We start from the raw sequence: 19,208 nt of genomic DNA, 5'->3' as shown, positions 1-19,208 counted from the left end.
AGCTTATTGGGATGTCAAACAGTGTGGGTACTGCATTCCACACAAGTTTGTTATTGTTTGCATTCATAAACTGGTTTGGTGAAGTATAGGGAACAATAAAGGTAAATAGGATCTTTTTTCATAAGATCTTTTCGTCTGCTATTCACTAGCTATTCTGCTCCTAAAACGAAACAGTAAATCATTAATGCACCTGTAGTTTGCAAGCGAATCCTGACGATACAGTTCACTATAGTATATACCTCTCAGGGTCCTTAAGAAACGTAAAAAAAGACATGTGGTATATTCTTGTTGTTGTTGCTGCAATTTATTACACTACAGACGATCCCGTTGTGAAAACTATTACATAAATCAAAATAAGCAATTAACATTCGCTTTCGCTTTCACGATCGTGCCGAGCTCCACAGTTTTACTTACTGGCCGTTTGGCGCACTGCTGGCGCAGTAGGCAACAAAATCCAGGCGAAGTGTCACGACTGTTATTATGCTAACCTGTGGCTCCGGCTTTTGTGTTGAGTGGGCTATGGCAGTATGAAAATCTTTGGTTTGTGGCTTAATACCTTGAAACATCTTTGGATTAAATGTCAGTTGATGTGCAGATAGCATGGTGGTTGTTGCGTACAGTGAATAAGCAGCGTCATAAGAGGAGTCAGTAATATTGTGAGACACAGAGACCTGCTCCACATTAGTTTTATAATTCATACTGTTGTAAAAATTACAGTCTGTGTCTCCTATCCGTTAAATATAAAATAATGTTCTTAAGTTAAAAGTGCTTTTCACTTTTACAAATGAATACAACAAATGTTGAAGTGAAGCTGGACGACCCACACTGCGGAAAAAATGCTCTGACTGATTCTCTTGGATGGTTTCTACAGATACTGTTAGCCTGTTTGGCCTTTACGTGCCTTATTTGTAAGTATGTAAAACTGTGATACAGTAGTTCGCTTTGCTTTTGCGTGGCAGATATTTATTTTACTAATTTTTGTGTGGAGGATACAGTCTCGCAGTTGTTAGAATTTACTTATTTAATTATACGAGGAGGCAGAAATAGTCAAGACGAAACTGACAAATGACATCTTTCAGGACTCAGTTAGGTGTATGTTTTGACTTGTCACTATTAATAGCGGTACCTGTTGTCATTACGATACTAGCACCCCGTGTCTGTGAGGGAGTATTACATTTACGGAGATGAGCTGCCTAACGTACTTTGAAATATCGGATGGATAACAATGAAGATACAGTAGTCGTAGAGATGACTTTCTCTCTAATGTTATATTCAGATGTGGTACTGAAGCAGAGACTTGCCTCCCTTACATTACTCATAAATAATAGAAGATACATCAAATCAAACCTGTGCGCAGTCGCTTCCTATGGAGAATAACAGTAAGAAAGAAAAAACTTCTATATGAGATAGGCATGTTTTTTCAGTATCTAATGAGGACAGTTTGCTGTTCAGTTAGGTACTGCTGTCACATTAGATTAGGATTTTTATACTATTTTCTAATAGTGTGAACGTTTTTTCTCCTGATGGCTCTAGTTTCCTTTCTGCTAAAAAATAAATTCCAGATCTTCAATCCATACTGAGCCAAATTTTTTCCCCACTATGTAACCCTGTACCTCTTTCCATCCGTATCTTGCATTAGAATACATGCAAACATTTTCAACTTTCATATTTGTTGTTTTGTTCTTAGTCCAAAGACTGGCTGGATGTAGATCTCCATGCTTGTCTATCCTTTGCAAGTCGCTTTATACCTGCTGCAACCTATATCAGTTTGAACCTTTTTACTCTAAAGCCTTGGTCTCCTAAGGTTTTACACCTACACTTCTGCCAATTACCAAATTGATGACACAGGGTGTGACCTGTCAACCAATGTTTTCTTGTAGTCAGTTTGTACAATAAATATTTTTCTCACTAGTTTGATTTACTAACTCCAAATCAGTTGTCTCATCTATACATCTAATCTTTAGAATTCTGCTGCAGCATCATATTTGAAAAAGTTTGCCTAAACTCTTTATCACACGTCTTTTACTTTTGTACAAGACTACATTCCAGATAAATGCCTTCAGGAAAGACTTACTACATTTAACTTTTTTTCAGTGTTTACTGTTTTGCCAAAAATTTTCTTCTTGCTATTGCCAGTGTGTAATTTATATTCACTCTACTTACACCAGTCTCGTATTTTTCTGTTCAAATAACAAAACTCCCAAATTTAGTTCCTAATTTTCTAAACTAATTGCCTCACCATCACCTTGCTTTACACAACTTCCTGTATGTGGAGCTGATCCATTAGCCCTGGGGCTGACCTTGTCCACCACCACACAATGGCCAGCTGCCAGGCTATGTGACTCATTAACAGGAGGGCGGTCACCATGTCATGCCCACAATGCACACACCTCCCTCCTCAAGATTGGAGCTGTTAAAGAAAAGTTAAATGTTTCAGTAGTGCTGGTATCTAACTCTTCCCTGAAGCCATTTACCAGGAGTGCAGCCTTGTACAGAAGTAAAAGGTGGATGATAAACAGTTCAAAGAGAGCAGAACCTTTTCAAGACACTATCCACTCTGTCGAACTGGTCTTGAGTGTCCTTTACCATCTGTGATACAATTACTATGTCATCATCAAACTTCTAATATTTAATTTCTTCCCCCAGAACATTTGTTCCATTTCCAAATTTCCCCATTATTTACTTTTGGGATTTTTCAGTGTACAGGTTGAATAATATTGGGCAACAAAGATAAACTGAAGCCTTTTATACTGCTTCACTAACTCAAACTGTCACTTTTCTATCTAATCTAGTCTTTGGGATATGCTATAGATTAGTATTGAACCACAATTACTATTTTATATTCACATTTGTTGGTTTATCTAGCATTCAACACAGCAAAATATTGAAGCAAGTAATTCAGAAATCGAAGCAGCTTTGTTATGAGAAAGATAATTACATCAGGCAACAAAATAAAAGCTGTATGGGATATAGTATATACATGGAAGAAGCCTGGAGATACTGACAGGTTTCAGATAGATTATATAATGGTAAGACAGAGATTTAGGAACCAGGTTTTAAATTGTAAGACATTTCCATGGGCAGATGTGGTCTCTGACCACAATCTATTGGTTATGAACTGTAGATTAAAACTAAAGAAACTGCAAAAAGTTGGGAATTTAAGGAGATGGGACCTAGATAAATTAAAAGAACCAGAGATTGTAGAGTGTTTCAGGGAGGGCATTAGGGAACGATTGACAAGAATGGGGAAAGAAATACACCACGAGGGCTAATAGAAATCCTTGGGTAACAGAAGAGATATTGAATTTAATTGATGAAAGGAGAAAATACAAAAACGCAGTAAATGAAGCAGGCAAAAAGGAATACAAACGCCTCAAAAATGAGATCGACAGGAAGTGCAAAATGGCTGAGCAGGGTTGGCTAGAGGACAAATGTAAGGATGTAGAGGCTCATCTCAATAGGGGTAAGATAGATACTGCCTACAGGAAAATTAGAGAGACCTTTGGAGAAAAGGGATCCACTTGTATGAATATCAAGAGCACAGATGGAAACCTAGTTCTAAGCAAAGAAGGGAAAGCAGAAAGGTGAAAGGAGTGTATAGAGGGTCTATACAATGGCGATGTTCTTGAGGACAATATTATGGAAAGGGAAGATGATGCAGATGAAGACAAAATGGGAGGTATGATACTGCGTGAAGAGTTTGACAAAGCACTGAAAGACCTGAGTCGAAACAAGGCCTCGGGAGTAGACAACGTTCCATTGGAACTACTGACGGCCTTGGGAGAGCCAACTCTTCCATCTGGTGAGCAAGATGTATGAGACAGGCGAAGTGCCCTCAGACTTCAAGAAGTATATAATAATTCCAATCCCAAAGAAAGCAGGTGTTGACAGATGTGAAAATTACTGAACTATCAGTTTAATAAGTCACAGCTGCAAAATACTAACGCGAATTCTTTACAGACGAATGAAAAAACTGGTAGAAGCCGACCTCGGGGAAGATCAGTTTGGATTCCATAGAAATGTTGGAACACGTGAGGCAATACTGACCCTATGACTTATCTTAGAGAATAGATTAAGGAATGGCAAGCCTACATATCTAGCTTTTCTATAGAGAAATCATTTGAAAATGTTGATTGGAATACTCTTTCATATTCTGAAGGTGGCAGGGGTAAAATACAGGGAGTGAAAGGCTATTTACAATTTGTACAGAAACCAGATGGCAGTTATAAGAGTCGAGGGGCATGAAAGGGAAGCAGTGTTTGGGAAGGGAGTGAGACAGGGTTGTAGCCTATCCCTGATGTTATTCAATCTGTATATTGAGCAAGCAGTAAAGGAAACAAAAGAAAAATTTGGAGTAGGAATTAAAATCCACGGAGAAGAAATAAAAACTTTGAGGTTTGCCGACGACATTGTAATTCTGTCAGACAGTGAAGGACCTGGAAAAGCAGCTGAACAGAATGGACAATGTCTTGAAAGGAGGATATAAGATGAACATCAGCAAAAGCAAAATGAGGATAATGGAATGTCAAATTAAATCGGGTGATACTGTGGGAATTAGATTAGGAAATGAGATGCTTAAAGTAGTAAAGGAGTTTTGCTGTTTGGGGAGTAAAATAACTGGTAGTGGTCGAAGTAGAGAGGATATAAAATGTAGACTGGCAGTGGCAAGGAAAACGTTTCTGAAGAAGAGAAATTTGTTAACATTGAGTATAGATTTAAGTGACAGGAAATCGTTTCTGAAAGTGTTTGTATGGAGTGTAGCCATGTATGGAAGTGAAATGTGGACAACAAATAGTTTAGACAAGAAGAGAATAGAAGCTTTCGAAATGTGGTGCTACAGAAGAATGCTGAAGATTAGATGGGTAGATCACATAACTAATGAGGAGGTATTGAACAGAATTGGGGAGAAGAGAAATTTGTTGCACAACTTGACTAGAAGAAGGGATCGGTTGGTAGGGCATATTCTGAGGCATCAAAGGGATCACCAATTTAGTATTGGAGGGCAGCATGGAAGGTAAAAATTGTAGATGGAGACCAAGAGATGAATACACTAAACAAATTCAGAAGGATGTAGGTTGCAGTAGGTACTGGGAGATGAAGAAGCTTGCACGGGGTAAAATAGCATGGAGAGCTGCAGCAAACCAGTCTCAGGACTGAAGACAACAACAACAACAACAACATGGGATATAGTGAAGACAGAGAGAGGTGGGGCCAAAAAGGAAGAGGAACAGATAACTCTAAAAATAAATGAGACTTTGGTAACAAGTGCATGTAGTGTTGCAAACCTCTTAAACAAGTACGTCTTTTGTGCTACTGACAGCTTGGGGTTATCTGGTTTGGTGAACAGTGCAATGGAGTATCTGAGACCAGACTTTAAAAATAACTTCAGTAAAATGGGAATGACACTCACGTCTCCCAAAGAAGTAGCATCCATCATAAAATCTTTAAAATATAATTATTTGAGTTGGTATGATAACAAGTCAGCTAAGTTAATCAAAGAGTACTCGTATGTGTAGAGTTTTATCTTAAGTTATTTGTGTAGTCAATCTCGTATCAGCAGGACTCTTCCAGACTGGATAAAATATGCTGAAGTTAAGCCTCTTTGCAAGAAGGTGGATAAAGAGATACCATCAAACTATCAACCAATTTCAATTTCGCTGGCTTTGTCAAAAATGTTTGAAGATGTGTTCAAGCAGTCTCCTTAAGCATCTGACTGCAAGTAATATATTGTCCAAGTCACAGTTTAGATTTCTTAAGGATTCAGATGTAGAGAAAGCTGTTTACACTTACAGTGAGACTGTACTTAATTTGTTGGGTAATAAATTAGAGGCTACTGGCATTTTCTGTGACCTGTCAAAAGCCTTGAACTGTGTGAACCACAGCATTCTCTCAAGTAAATTAGAATATTATGGTGTCACTGCAATGCTGTGAAATGGTTGGAGTCTTATCTAACAGGATACAAAGGCTGTCATTCTGAAATATTTGTGCAGTAAGCAGTCAGCCTTCATCCAGCTGGTAATTAATTACATGTGGTGTTCCATATTGCGTCCATTGCTTTTTCTTGTGTACGTTAACGACTTCTCATCTGTTACAGTGCCAGATGCTAAATTTATCTTGTTTGCAGATGATACAAACATTGCAATAAGTAGCAAGTCAAGTACAGATATAGAAATAGCTGCCAATAAAATTTTCACTTACATTAATAAATTGTTTAATATTACTTAACTGTCATTAAACATTGAGAAGACCCACTATGTGCAGTTCAGAACCTGTAAGAGACTTCCTTCCAGCATGTGTATTACATATGAGGACATACAGATCGAAGAGGTTAACAGTGTTAAGTTTTTGGGATTACAACTCGATATTAAATTCAGTTGTGAAGGGCATACCACAGAATTGATTAAGTGCCTAAACAATTCTATATTTGCAGTGGGAATGATGTCAGGTGTAAGAGATATAAATATAAAAAAACTTGCATAGGCCTACTTTGTTTACTTTCATTCTGTGATGTACTACAGTAATATGGGATCATATTCTGGAACAAACTCATCAAACCGAGCAAAACTTTTGAGGGTGCAAAAGTGTGTGATAAGAATCATTTATGGTGTAAATTCAACACCACCATGTAGAAACATGTTCAAGAAACTTTGTATTCTAACCACTGCTTCTCATTATATTTATTCCTTAATGAAATTTGTTGCAAGTAATACACCTCTATTTTTAAGCAATAGCTCACTACATAGAATCAGTACTAGGAATAAGGACAATCTACATAAAGATTTACCTTGGTCCAAAAAAGGGGTCCAATATTCAGGAACACACATTTTCAATAAATTGCCACCAACCATTGAAAAATTGATTTCAGATAAAGCATGGTTTAAACAGAGTTCGAAAGACTTTTTGATGGGCAACTCCTTCTAATCTATAGATGAATATCTTAAGAGACTGTTAAACCAACTTAAGTAAATATGTCTGTTAGATTTCAGTTTTGACAGCACTTGGTCACAACAGTGAAGATTGGTAATTTTGTGTATGATAAATTTATTAATAGTGCATAACATTGTTTCATTCTGACAGCGAGTTAATTCTGTAAATATTAGCTGTTCCAGTTTACTGCATTGTTGTATTAACCTGTTTCGACAATCTACTGACAAATGATCAGGGAAGTAAGTATTATATTCAAATGTTTTTGTTATACTTTCTGACATGTTCCACACCCACGAGAATCATCTCATTTATTTGGGTCTATGGAATGAAAACAATCTAATCTAACCTGTCCTTTCCTATACCTTGGGCTATGCTACAGATCAGTCTGCCACCAGAACCTAGTTTCCAAGAAATTACAAAAATGTTTTGCAGTGTCCATTCTTCTTTTTGCATGTGTATAATGTCACATGCCATATCATCAGTACTTCGCGGAGTGAAGTCAACATTTGGTATTGGTAGGTTCAGTTGATCTAGCTGCAACCGTGTCTCTCTTTGTTCTCAACTACATTTCTCTTTAGTCTCGTATAACTGCAGTCTTGTTGTTGCACAAGTTGTGGGTAATCTTTTGCTCCCTGTGTTATGTCCTGGTACCTTCAGAATTTCAGAGCTTGTATTGCATTGAACACTAAGAACATCCTATAACTATATTGGTATTAAGTTGTAAGGTCTGTATTGTCTTGCATAGTCATACATTTCTCCAGAGACCAAATTGAGCTTCCTGTGGTTACCTTCGATCAGTTTTCCCGTGTGTGTCTGAATAATTTTTGTCAGTATTTTACAGTCATTAGTTGTTGAACTGATGGCTCAGTGATTTTCACACCTGTCAGCAACTACTTTCTTTGGAATTGGAGTCTGGCTATATATAATCTGTCTCACATGTCAGGTGGGATATTTTGTCATGGCTGGCTCTCCCAAAGAAGTCAGTAAATGTCATCTACTCCTGGGGATTTGTTTCAACTTAGGTCTCTCAGTACTTGGTCAAATTATGCTCACAGTATCCTATTTATCGACTTCAATTTCTAAGAGATGGTCTTAAAGTTTCTTTGCTTTTTACAGCCCTTCATGTTTTTGCTTTGCCATCTGAGCTTTTAATATTCATACAGGTGCTTCTCTTTTCTCCAAAGGTCTCTCTAATTTTGCTGTAGGTGGCATTTATTATTCCTGCACTTGTGTAAGCTTTTACAGCTTTGCATTTCTCCTCCAGTCATTTCTTCTTATCAATTTCACACTTTGTCAATCTGTATTCCCTTTGCCTGCTTATCCTTAATTTCGAACTTTTCCACTAGTTCTTAATCTTGAGTTTGCAACCAGTAAATTATAGACAGAGTTGATATCTGCCCTTGTAGACTGTTTCGCAGCTTAAAATCTGTTTTCAGAATCTATTGCATCATTATATAATCTATCTCGAAAAATCCCATGTCTCCAAGTTTTATCCTCATATGCAACCTTCTTTCATGTTAGCAGCGGTTAATTAGTACTCTGGTTAAAATTCTTCTAACCAGCATCTGCTTTCACTCAATTTCTCCCCATCGTTGTCGTTCTGCTATTTTACCGTCTGTCTGTAATTCTTTATATTGAATTCCAGTCCCATTCCACCACCACAATTAAATTTTTGACTCCCTTGCTGGCAGAATAATTTCTTTTATTTCAGTGATACATTCTTTCAATCTCTTCATCTGCACATCATGTGGGCATATAAAGTTGTGCTACAACTGCTTGGTGGATGTTTGCGTTGTATCTGTCTTGGCTGTAATAATGAGTTTATTATGCTGTTCACTCCTGTTTCCTTATTCATTATTAGAACTACTCCTGTATTATCCCTATTTGATTTTGTGTTGTTAATCCTCTATGTCCCACACGAAGGTATATAACATTCCACATTCTGATCTGTAGAATGCCAACTTGTTTTTCCTTGTGACAGGATCCTACTGATTATTAGTCTCCACTCTGTGATCCGAATGGGGAACAATTTTATCTCTGGAACTTTTTACCCAAGTGTGTGCCATCATCATTAAGACTGTCAGTAGAGCCACATGTCCTCAGAAATTTCCTCAGAAGGCAATTAACAAATTCATTTAGAGAATTTTAAATGATTCATAATCCCTAACAATAAGTTTTCTCTGATCTCCACTCTCCTATTGCGTCCTCCTTCACCTTTATGTCCACTCATCCTCACGACGAATGGGTTGCACTCATCTTAGAGTCTGAGTGATCTACACACTCTGCCAAACATGCCAAAAGATATCACTTTTTCCTCCCTGAGGAAGGAAATAAGTTTTCAAAATGAGTTATGTACAACCTGGTGCATAGAGTCAGAAGCTGTATGTATGGTATTTCTTTAGGAAATTGCAGCAGATTGAATTTTGATGTAAGGAATTTGATTTACTTCTCAAAATTCAAACATTTAATGTATTATGGATGAACAGGCAAAAAGTATTATTTATTGCTTGATTGCCCAATTGGAGGTAAGTAACTGGAAATTAAATACCTAAGAATATGTTTTCGAGATTGTTAAGAGTGGAACAACCACGTAAAACCAGTTGTAGAAGTGACAGGTGCCAGTGTAAGATCTGCTATAAGTGTGCTAGTGGAATGTAATTTACTTCCAAAGGAGCTGCCATAGGAAACCATTATTTGACTAAGTCTTGAGTATTGCTACTTAGTCTCTTGCTCTTATCTGGTAAGGTTCATAGAAATGATCCAAAGAAAAGCAGACCATTCAATCGTATGTTCATTTACTAAGAAGTGTTTCACGTATATGGTCAACTCGGGTGACGGACACTAGAGATAATGTGCCCTGTAGAGCAAATTGTAAGAGGATATGTTGCAAGAAGCATAAACAAGATATTATTTCTTTGCATATGCAACTTGTAAAGTGACCATAAAGGTAAAACTGCAGCTCAAATGATTGATGTCCCTGCACGCTATCCACAAATGGAACCGGAAGGATAGTAAACAATTTTGATGCATGAAGTACCCTCAGTCACAAACAATATGGTATTTGCAAAATAGTGTAGATCTGTTGGATTAATCATTATTTCCATTGTGTGATCTATCTGCCTCGTTCACCAAACTTGTAGCTACAGATGTCAGTAAATTATTTCTTACTGTTGTCTGCTTTATAGGCATTATTGTAGATCTGGTATGTCAGGATAGTCACAAAGTTTTAATTAGCACCTCAAAAAATGATTGTGTAATTAACATTTCATGTGTGTGTAGGTACATGTTCTTATACACACTGTGGGATATCCATGGAACTTGCCCTGGCCTGTGGCATAACAGTTGCATGCAACATGGGTAATATGTGTAACATCTGTCAGATATTGTGGTCATGTCTTGGGAGTATGGTGCAAGGGACAGTTCATCCCTGAGATCAAGAATGCTCGGGACTTTTCATTTACCACTATCGAACTACCAAGAAAATGTCAATATGAGGAAAACTACTGCCATTAGAGATACCATCCACAGCCAACGTGTTGTAGACAGGGGTCATCGTCAATCATTGCAGATTGTAGCTGTTTGTAGACAGGTCACCATTTAGTAAATCGCTCTTTTGTTCAATGCTGTTAAACAGTTGTTGGTGAGTTGTCTTACTATCCAGAACCACTTCCTCCCTATGGGCTGCAGAAGGAACCACCTATCATGTTAACTGCTTCTACTCCCCCACACATCAAAGGATGTAGATTATAATGCATGCAGAATGCTGCCATTGGACGCTCACAGTAAATATATGAAGACGATATGTGTTCTTTCGGACATGTCCGAAAGAACAGATACCATTGTTGATCTTGCAGCTCTTGAAGAATGAAATGACAATGAAATCCAGAACTTTAGCTGCTTACAGTCATACCTTTTTGGGTTTTGGTGTGACTTGATCAATTTTCCAGCCTTCAGGTACAGAACTTTCTGTGAGAGAGCAATTGTATATAATTGCTAAATATGGAGCTATTGCATTAGCATATTCTGAAAGGAACCTGACTGGTATACAATTTGGACTGGAGGCCTTGCCTTTATTAAGTGATTCAAGCTGCTTTGCTACACCGAGGATATCTACTTCTATGTTTCTCATCTTGGCAGTTGTTCTCGATTGGAATTCAGGAATATTTACTTCACCTTCAGAAAACATTGTTATCGTGAAACACAACTAGCTCTTTATACTCGTGAAGTAATGAGTGCTATCGATAGGGAATGTCAAATTGATTCCAGAAGGCTTTCGACACTTCCTCACAAGCATCTTCTAATCAAACTTCGTGCCTATGGAATATTGCTTCAGTTGTGCAACTGGATTTGTGATTTCCTTTCACAAAGGTCACAGTTCGTAGTTAGAGACGGAAAGTCATAGAGTAAAACAGAAGTAATATCTGGTGTTCCCCAAGGCAGTGTTATAGACCCTCTATTGTTCCTGATCTATATTAACGAAATAGGAGACAATCTGAGTAGCCCTGTTAGATTGTTTGCTGATGATGCTGTCATGTACTGTCTTGTAAAGTCATCAAATGACCAAAACGAATTGCAAAATGATTTAGATATCTGTATGGTGCGAAAAGTGGCAGTTGACCCTGAGTAAAGAAAAGTGTGAAGTTCTTCACATGAGTACTTAAAAGAAATCCACTAAATTTTGATTACGTGACAAGTCACACAAATCTTAAGGCTGTATATTCAACTAAATACTTAGGGATTACAATTACAAATAACCTAAACTGCAACGATCACATAGATAATGTTGTGGGTAGAACAAACCAAAGACTATGATTCATTGGCAGAACACTTACAGGTGCTACAGGTCTACTAAAGAGACTGCTTACACCACGGTTGTCCACCCTATTCTGGAGTATTGCTGTGCAGTGTGGGATCCGCATCAGAGGGAATGAGGACCAAGGATGCATCCTGTTAGGATAAACTCACTAGTCTCCTTATTAATATTTGCATGTTAATGCAGCTAACTTTTGTCCCCAAATTCATTAGTATTAATGACACAGAGCCTCTCTATAAACCCATCACATGATACAATTCACATCTCACACATTCTCATATCGCACACCTCTTATGTACAGGGTGGTCCATTGATCGTGACCGGGCCAAATATCTCACGAAATAAGTGCCAAACGAAAAAACTACAAAGAACGAAACTTGCCTAGCTTGAAGCGGGAAACCAGATGGCGCTATGGTTGGCCTGCTAGATGGCGCTGCCATAGGTCAAATGGATATCAACTGCATTTTTCTAAACAGGAACCCCATTTTTTATTACATATTCGTGTAGTACGTAAAGAAACATGAATGTTTTAGTCGGACCACTTTTTTCGCTTTGTGATAGATGGCGCTGTAATAGTCACAAACGTATAAGTACGTGGTATCACGTAACATTCTGCCAGTGAGGAGTCTGAGACTGTGACCTTAGCAATGCTGCCCCAGGCTCCTTTCTTTTGTAAATAGTTTTCCCTCATTAGTTACGTCATAGTGATAAGGCAACATTATAGTATGGGTAGAGATTAACACAAATGAGTTCCTGCCGGTCAAAAAGTATATACAGGGTGGTCCATTGATAGTGACCGGGCCAAATATCTCATGAAATAAGCATCAAACAAAAAAACTACAAAGAATGAAACTCGTCTAGCTTGAAGGCGGAAACCAGATGGCGCTATGGTTGGCCCGCTAGATGGTGCTGCCATAGGTCAAACGGATATCAGCTGCGTTTTTCTAAATAGGAACCCCCATTTTTTATTACATATTTGTGTAGTACATAAATAAATATGAATGTTTTAGTTGGACCACTTATTTCACTTTGTGATATATGGTGCTGTAATAGTCACAAACATTTGGCTTACAATTTTAGACGAACAGTTGGTAACAAGTAGATTTTTTAAATTAAAATACAGAATGTAGGTATGTTTAAACATTTTATGTCGGTTGTTTCAATGTGATACATGTACCTTTGTGAACTTATCATTTCTGAGAACACATGCTGTTGCAGCGTGATTACCTGTAAATACCACATTAATGCAATAAATGCTCAAAATGATGTCCGTCAACCTCAATGCATTTGGCAATATGTGTAACGACATTCCTCTCAACAGCAAGTAGTTCGCCTTCCGTAATGTTCGCACATGCATTGACAATGTGCTGACGCATGTTGTCAGACATTGTCGGTGGATCACGATAGCAAATATCCTTCAACTTCCCCACAGAAAGAAATCCGGGGACGTCAGATCTGGTGAACGTGCGGGCCATGGTATGGTGCTTCGACGACAAATCGACCTGTCATGAAATATGCTATTCAATACCGCTTCAACCGCACATGAGCTATGTGCCGGACATCCATCATGTTGGAAGTACATCGCCATTCTGTCATGCAGTGTAACATCTTGTAGTAACATCGGTAGAACATTACGTAGGAAATCAGCATACATTGCACCATTTAGATTGCCATTGATAAAATGGGGGCCAATTATCTTTCCTCCCATAATGCCGCACCATACATTAACCCGCCAAGGTCGCTGATGTTCCACTTGTCGCAGCCATTGTGAGTTTTCTGTTGCCCAATAGTATATATTATGCCGGTTTACGTTAACTGCTATTGGTGAATGACACTTCGTTGCTAAATAAAACGCATGCATAAAAATCTGTCATCGTCCCGTAATTTCTCTCGTGCCCAGTGGCAGAACTGTACACGACATTCAAAGTCATCGCCAAGCAATTCCTGGTGCATATAAATATGCTACGGGTGCAGTCGATATCGATGTAACATTCTCAATACCGACGCTTTCGAGATTCCCAATTCTCGCGCAATTTGTTTGCTGCTGATGTGTGGATTAGCTGCGACAGCAGCTAAAACACCTACTTGGGCATCATCATTTATTGCAGGTCGTGGTTGACTTTTCACATGTGGCTGACCACTTCCTGTTTCCTTAAATAATGTAACTATCCGGCGAACAGTCCTGACACTTGGATGTCGTCGTCCAGGATACCGAGCAGCATACACAGCACACACCCGTTGGGCATTTTGATCACAATAGCCATACATCAACACAATATCGACCTTTTCCGCAATTGGTAAACGGTCCATTTTAACATGGGTAATGTACCACGAAGCAAATACCATCCTCACTGGTAGAATGTTACGCGATACCACGAACTTAATACGTTTGTGGCTATTACAGCACCATCTGTCACAAAGCGAAATAAGTGGTCCAACTAAAACATTCATGTTTCTTTACATACTACACAAATATGTAATAAAAAATGGGGGTTCCTATTTAGAAAAACGCAGTTGATATCCGTTTGACCTATGGCAGCACCATCTAGCGGGCCAACCATAGCGCCATCTGGTTTCCGCCTTCAAGCTAGACGAGTTTCATTCTTTGTAGTTTTTTTGTTTGATGCTTATTTCATGAGATATTTGGCCCGGTCACTATCAATGGACCACCCTGTATATACTTTTTGACCGGCAGGAACTCATTTGTGTTAATCTCTACCCATACTATAATGTTGCCTTATCACTATGACATAACAAATGAGGAAAACTATTTACAAAAGAAAGGAGCCTATGGTAGCATTGCTAAGGTTGCAGTCTCAGACGTATTGACTGGTAAGAAAATTATTATACTATGGCTCAATGAATCCATTACATCTTCATGATTAAGAATCCCGAACAAAAACTTCATCTTCATAAGACTTAAATAATACAAATAATACTTCATCATCCTCCACAATACAATGTAATCATTGCCCTAGCACATCATCGTAATACTATCACCTCATAAGAAATCACCAATTCACCAAAAATGTAAATACATAACTCACAGGGTCACATCTGCTTTTCAGATACCCTCCTGTACCCTTTGTATACCTGCTTTGATACTCCATAATCTTTCTTAATGTCTGACTCATTATCCCATTATGTCAAATTTCTAGTGTGGAGAGTAATGTAGGCAGATTTTCTGCTATCGTGTTCACTGTATCTCAAGGGACCTTGGATGATTTAATTGATGACATCACAGCCACTCAAATCAGTGTGGTACCTCCGCATACTGCTGTGTTGGATCAGTTTCTAATGACGTAAAGGCAGGAAATCCTAATCATCTGAGACTGTTGCCTCTTGAACCCTTGCCTCTTAAAGTTATCAGAAGATCAAAATAAATTGAGAAAAGATTTAGATAAGATATCTGTATGGTGCGAAAATTGGCAATTGACCTTAAATAAAGAAAAGTTGGCCATCCAGATGAGTGCTAAAAGGAATCCATTAAACTTCGGTTACATGATTTACACTTTACCACAACTATTTACGTCTGTCTTAAATCTGAGAGGTAACTGATATTCACTAACTATTCCACAGTGGTCTTTAGACCACCAGATTATCCTATATCCAAGTACATACTTTACCAAATATGTGGAATATCGGATAACAAGATACCACTGTTTTCTACGAAATTTGACACACTACATTGCTACTATTCACATTGCTACAATATACACTCTACATAATGAAAGTATCATTTAAAACATCCTTTAATGTATTATTTATAACCACATATTTAAACTATAACCAGAACTCAGTCTCACTAAAGTGTTATTTACAAGAAAACTTTAAGGCTGTTCTGGCCTGGCTAAGCTTTTGGGGAACCCACGGTTTGCCATGCATGAGCCAAGCACATTCTTCGCACAGGCTGGCATAATACCCGTTTCTATGGCATACACAGCACTCCACATCATACAGTTTGGTGCATGAAGCAGTGTGTCATAGTAAACTGCACTGGCTGCATATAACAGGAGTTAACGGTTCAGCCCCCAAGCCTTTACCAAATACTGGGTAGTTATAATTAAACTTTCCCTATTCAACACACTATAAAATGGAAACTAAGTACTGTAAGAGTACCACACTTGGTAGCATTAATGTCAAGGACGTGGGGAAGAGAAATAATACAGACTCAATTAAATTGAAACACTTCCAATGTGCTGCTACAGTACATCATACCATTACATACTGGTTCAACTACAAAAGAGGCTCAATATGGCACCCATCAGTGTTGAGAAGAGTCTTGAAAGTGCAGGATTGCATTCTGTACAGCTGAACGAAGCATGTCTGTAGGTATGCTGGCTACTTGTCTTGATATGCTGTGCTTCAGATCAGCACATGTGTGAATGAATGTTTCCGAGTAAACCTTATCCTTCAGCTAGCACCACAACCAGCAGTCACAGGGATGCAATTTTAGGTGATCATGCTGGCCAAGCATTTGAAAACAGTTGGAGCATAATTCAGTCATTTCCAAATGTGTTTTGGAGAAGCAGGTGAACTTCGCGATGTGCGGTGGGGCCCCATCTTGCATGAAAACTGTTGAGATCAATGTGCCTCTGTGGGGTGGGTATAACATGATGACAAAGCACATCACAGTAACCTAGCTAGTCACGCTGCACGTCTTTGGTCCTTGAGTGCCAGCCTGTTCAAAAAAGAATGGGCCTATGATGATTGTAGCCGTGAAGCCACACCATATGGTGACATGTTCCCGTAAAGAGGAACTTCAAGCACAGAGTTCACCTCACCCGCCAAAGAAAAATGAGCTTTGTCTGTCCATAGGATAGTCCAAGACCAGCCCTTGTCAACTTCAGTCCTTACGAGAAAGTGAAGAGGAAAGTCAACACGTCGTTGTACATCATATGGTGCAAGCTGCTGTATGATAGGGATCTTGTACGGATGCCATTTGAGAATGGTTCAAAGCACCTTCCATACAGTTGACCATGTGATGTTCAACTGTCATGACACAGCACGCGCACTGCCTCACGATCGGGAATTGCATGCAGCGTTGTTTGCCATAGCAACAGTGATTTCATCAACCACCTGTGTTGCAACTGGTCACCTGCCTCTTCCCGAAACTACACCCAGTTCTCCAGTTGATTCAAACTACTTCATCACACTCCGCACAGCAGGTGGAGAAAGAGAACCCATCTGTAATCCTTTCACCCGGCAATATTCTCGAATTGCAGCTGCAGCATTACTGTTGTTTTGATAATAGAGCTTCACCAATAATGCCTTGTTCCTTTTGTCCAAGCTCTGTCTACGGCACTGGACACTGGTTTTGATTTGTGCATTTGTAATATAGCACTGTTCTCATAATAGTGTATAATCATTCTCAACCCATCTAGATTGTGGAAGTATCACCTACAGCTTGGTCACACAGTCTAGATTTGTTATGTTCTGTAAATTCAGCGAAATCTGTTTTGCAACAGGATCTCTCTACGAAGGCCTGTAAAGGTCTTCCTTGAACAGATGGTGCCAACAACTCCTAATTTATTATAAAATTAAAATAAGTAGAGTACCAGAATATCCTTGTTATTCAGCCTGCTTCCATAACACAGACATCCACTTACATAGAAATTGTTTAAATAAAGTTGACCAACTATATAATATTTTGCCACTGTTTGATTAGCGATCTCTTTTACCTAGGACACTCACACTGCTATCCTAACACCGTAATTACTACTGTGGCATATCCTTTTGTCCTGCAGCATAATTTGATTTCTGACACAGCATTATCGTTGATGCAGCAGCAGGTTTATCCGTTTTCGGATCTACTCAGTTCAGCCTGATCTATGCAGATTGCTCCAGAGGGGAAGGAAAAAATAATAGTACCTTTGAATACCACATTATACTGAATGAAATTATCATTTATACAGCAGAATTGATGTTTGTACTAAAAGCTCTCATCAGTATAATAATTCATGGCATCTGAGAATCTCTTGTATGCAGTGACTTTCTCAGTAGTGTCCATATCATCCTAATACATGACATCCAATCGTTCTTAAGTGACCTGTACAGAATAAGCATCACCCAATGACTTGCTTTGGATATGAAATCACATTGGCGTTCTGGAAATTATGGGATGCATGGGCAAGCCAGGGCAGTCTTTAAGGCAAAGCCTTTGATGTTACCAATTCCTGAAACCAATTTAAGGATGTATCTAAGGTGCTTTCTTCTGTGTAAAAGGGATTAAAAGTGACAAATTGTTAAAGAACAAAAAACAATAAAGTTCTGTGAAAAGATAAAGCTGTTGTAGAAAAATGTGGACAATGTAACTGTGAAGCAGCTATATAAAGGAATTGAGTACATGTGGGAGACTGAACCAATACCATAAGATTGGGAATATTGGTTATTCTGCCATTAGACTAAAGTGGAACAAGCAAGTGTAAACAGTTACCAACAGATATCTCTCCGCCCCAGTGACACACAAAATCCTACCGAGCGAGGTGGCGCAGTGGTTAGCACACTGGACTCGCATTCGGGAGGACGACGGTTCAATCCCGTCTCCAGCCATCCTGATTTAGGTTTTCCGTGATTTCCCTAAATCGTTTCAGGCAAATGCCGGGATGGTTCCTTTGAAAGGGCACGGCCGATTTCCTTCCCCATCCTTCCCTCACCCGAGCTAGCGCTCCGTCTCTAATGACCTCGTTGTCGACGGGACGTTAAACAACACTAACCTAACTTCCTGGCAGATTAAAACTGTGTGCCCGACCGAGACTCGAACTCGGGACCTTTGCCTTTCGCGGGCAAGTGCTCTACCAACTGAGCTACCGAAGCACGACTCACGCCCGGTACTCACAGCTTTACTTCCCCCCTGCGGGTCCGGGGATTAGAATAGGCCCGAGGTATTCCTGCCTGTCGTAAGAGGCGACTAAAAGGAGTCCATCCCCCACACGGGGGTAGTTAGCGCCTGCGTCCGGAGACGGACGATCTTCACGATCTATAATCGTGGTCTTTTTGGTTTTAAACTTCTCGTTTCTTCCTTCCTTTTGTTGGTCCCTTTCTTTGCTCTTCTCCACCTCACTGTCTTCCTTACTCTTTCCCTTGACTTCTCCTTGCCTTCTCATTGCCTTTTTCTCCTTGCCTTCTCATTGCCTTTTTCTCCTTGCGTTCTCATTGCCTTTTTCTCCTTGCCTTCTCATTGCCTTTTCTCCTTGCCTTCTCATTGCCTTTTTCTCCTTGCCTTCTCATTGCCTTTTTCTCCTTGCCTTCTCCTTGCCTTCTCATTGCCTTCTTCTCCTTGCCCTCTCTGGTCTCCGCCTCGGCGTTTGAGACAGTCTGTCCTCTTTCTCCCTCTCTCTCTTCTTTTTCCTCTTCTTCCTTCCTCCCTGTGCGTGTCTGAAGGCCGACCCACGCGTTCGCACGCGTAGCCGGTGACGGGGTAACGCGTAAGTCCCCGCCCTGGGTAGACATGTAAGGCACGCGCGTA

General features: G+C 39.3%; 1 protein-coding gene across 1 annotated transcript in view; it reads left to right on the top strand.

Moving 5' to 3' along the window:
• The first annotated feature begins 576 nt into the window (after positions 1–576).
• Positions 577–19,208, top strand: part of LOC126191358 (store-operated calcium entry regulator STIMATE-like) — a 34,903-nt gene continuing 16,271 nt past the window's right edge. The window contains exon 1 of the mRNA XM_049932202.1: positions 577–908. Within this exon, the coding sequence (XP_049788159.1) occupies positions 785–908 (124 nt within the window). The 5' untranslated portion in view covers positions 577–784. The remainder of the gene's footprint in view (positions 909–19,208) is intronic.

The sequence above is a fragment of the Schistocerca cancellata genome, chromosome 6 (genome assembly GCF_023864275.1).
Source record: "Schistocerca cancellata isolate TAMUIC-IGC-003103 chromosome 6, iqSchCanc2.1, whole genome shotgun sequence".
Lineage (NCBI taxonomy): Eukaryota > Metazoa > Arthropoda > Insecta > Orthoptera > Acrididae > Schistocerca > Schistocerca cancellata.
Note: the sequence above shows the minus strand (reverse complement) of the source record. Positions and strands in the feature narration are given on the sequence as shown.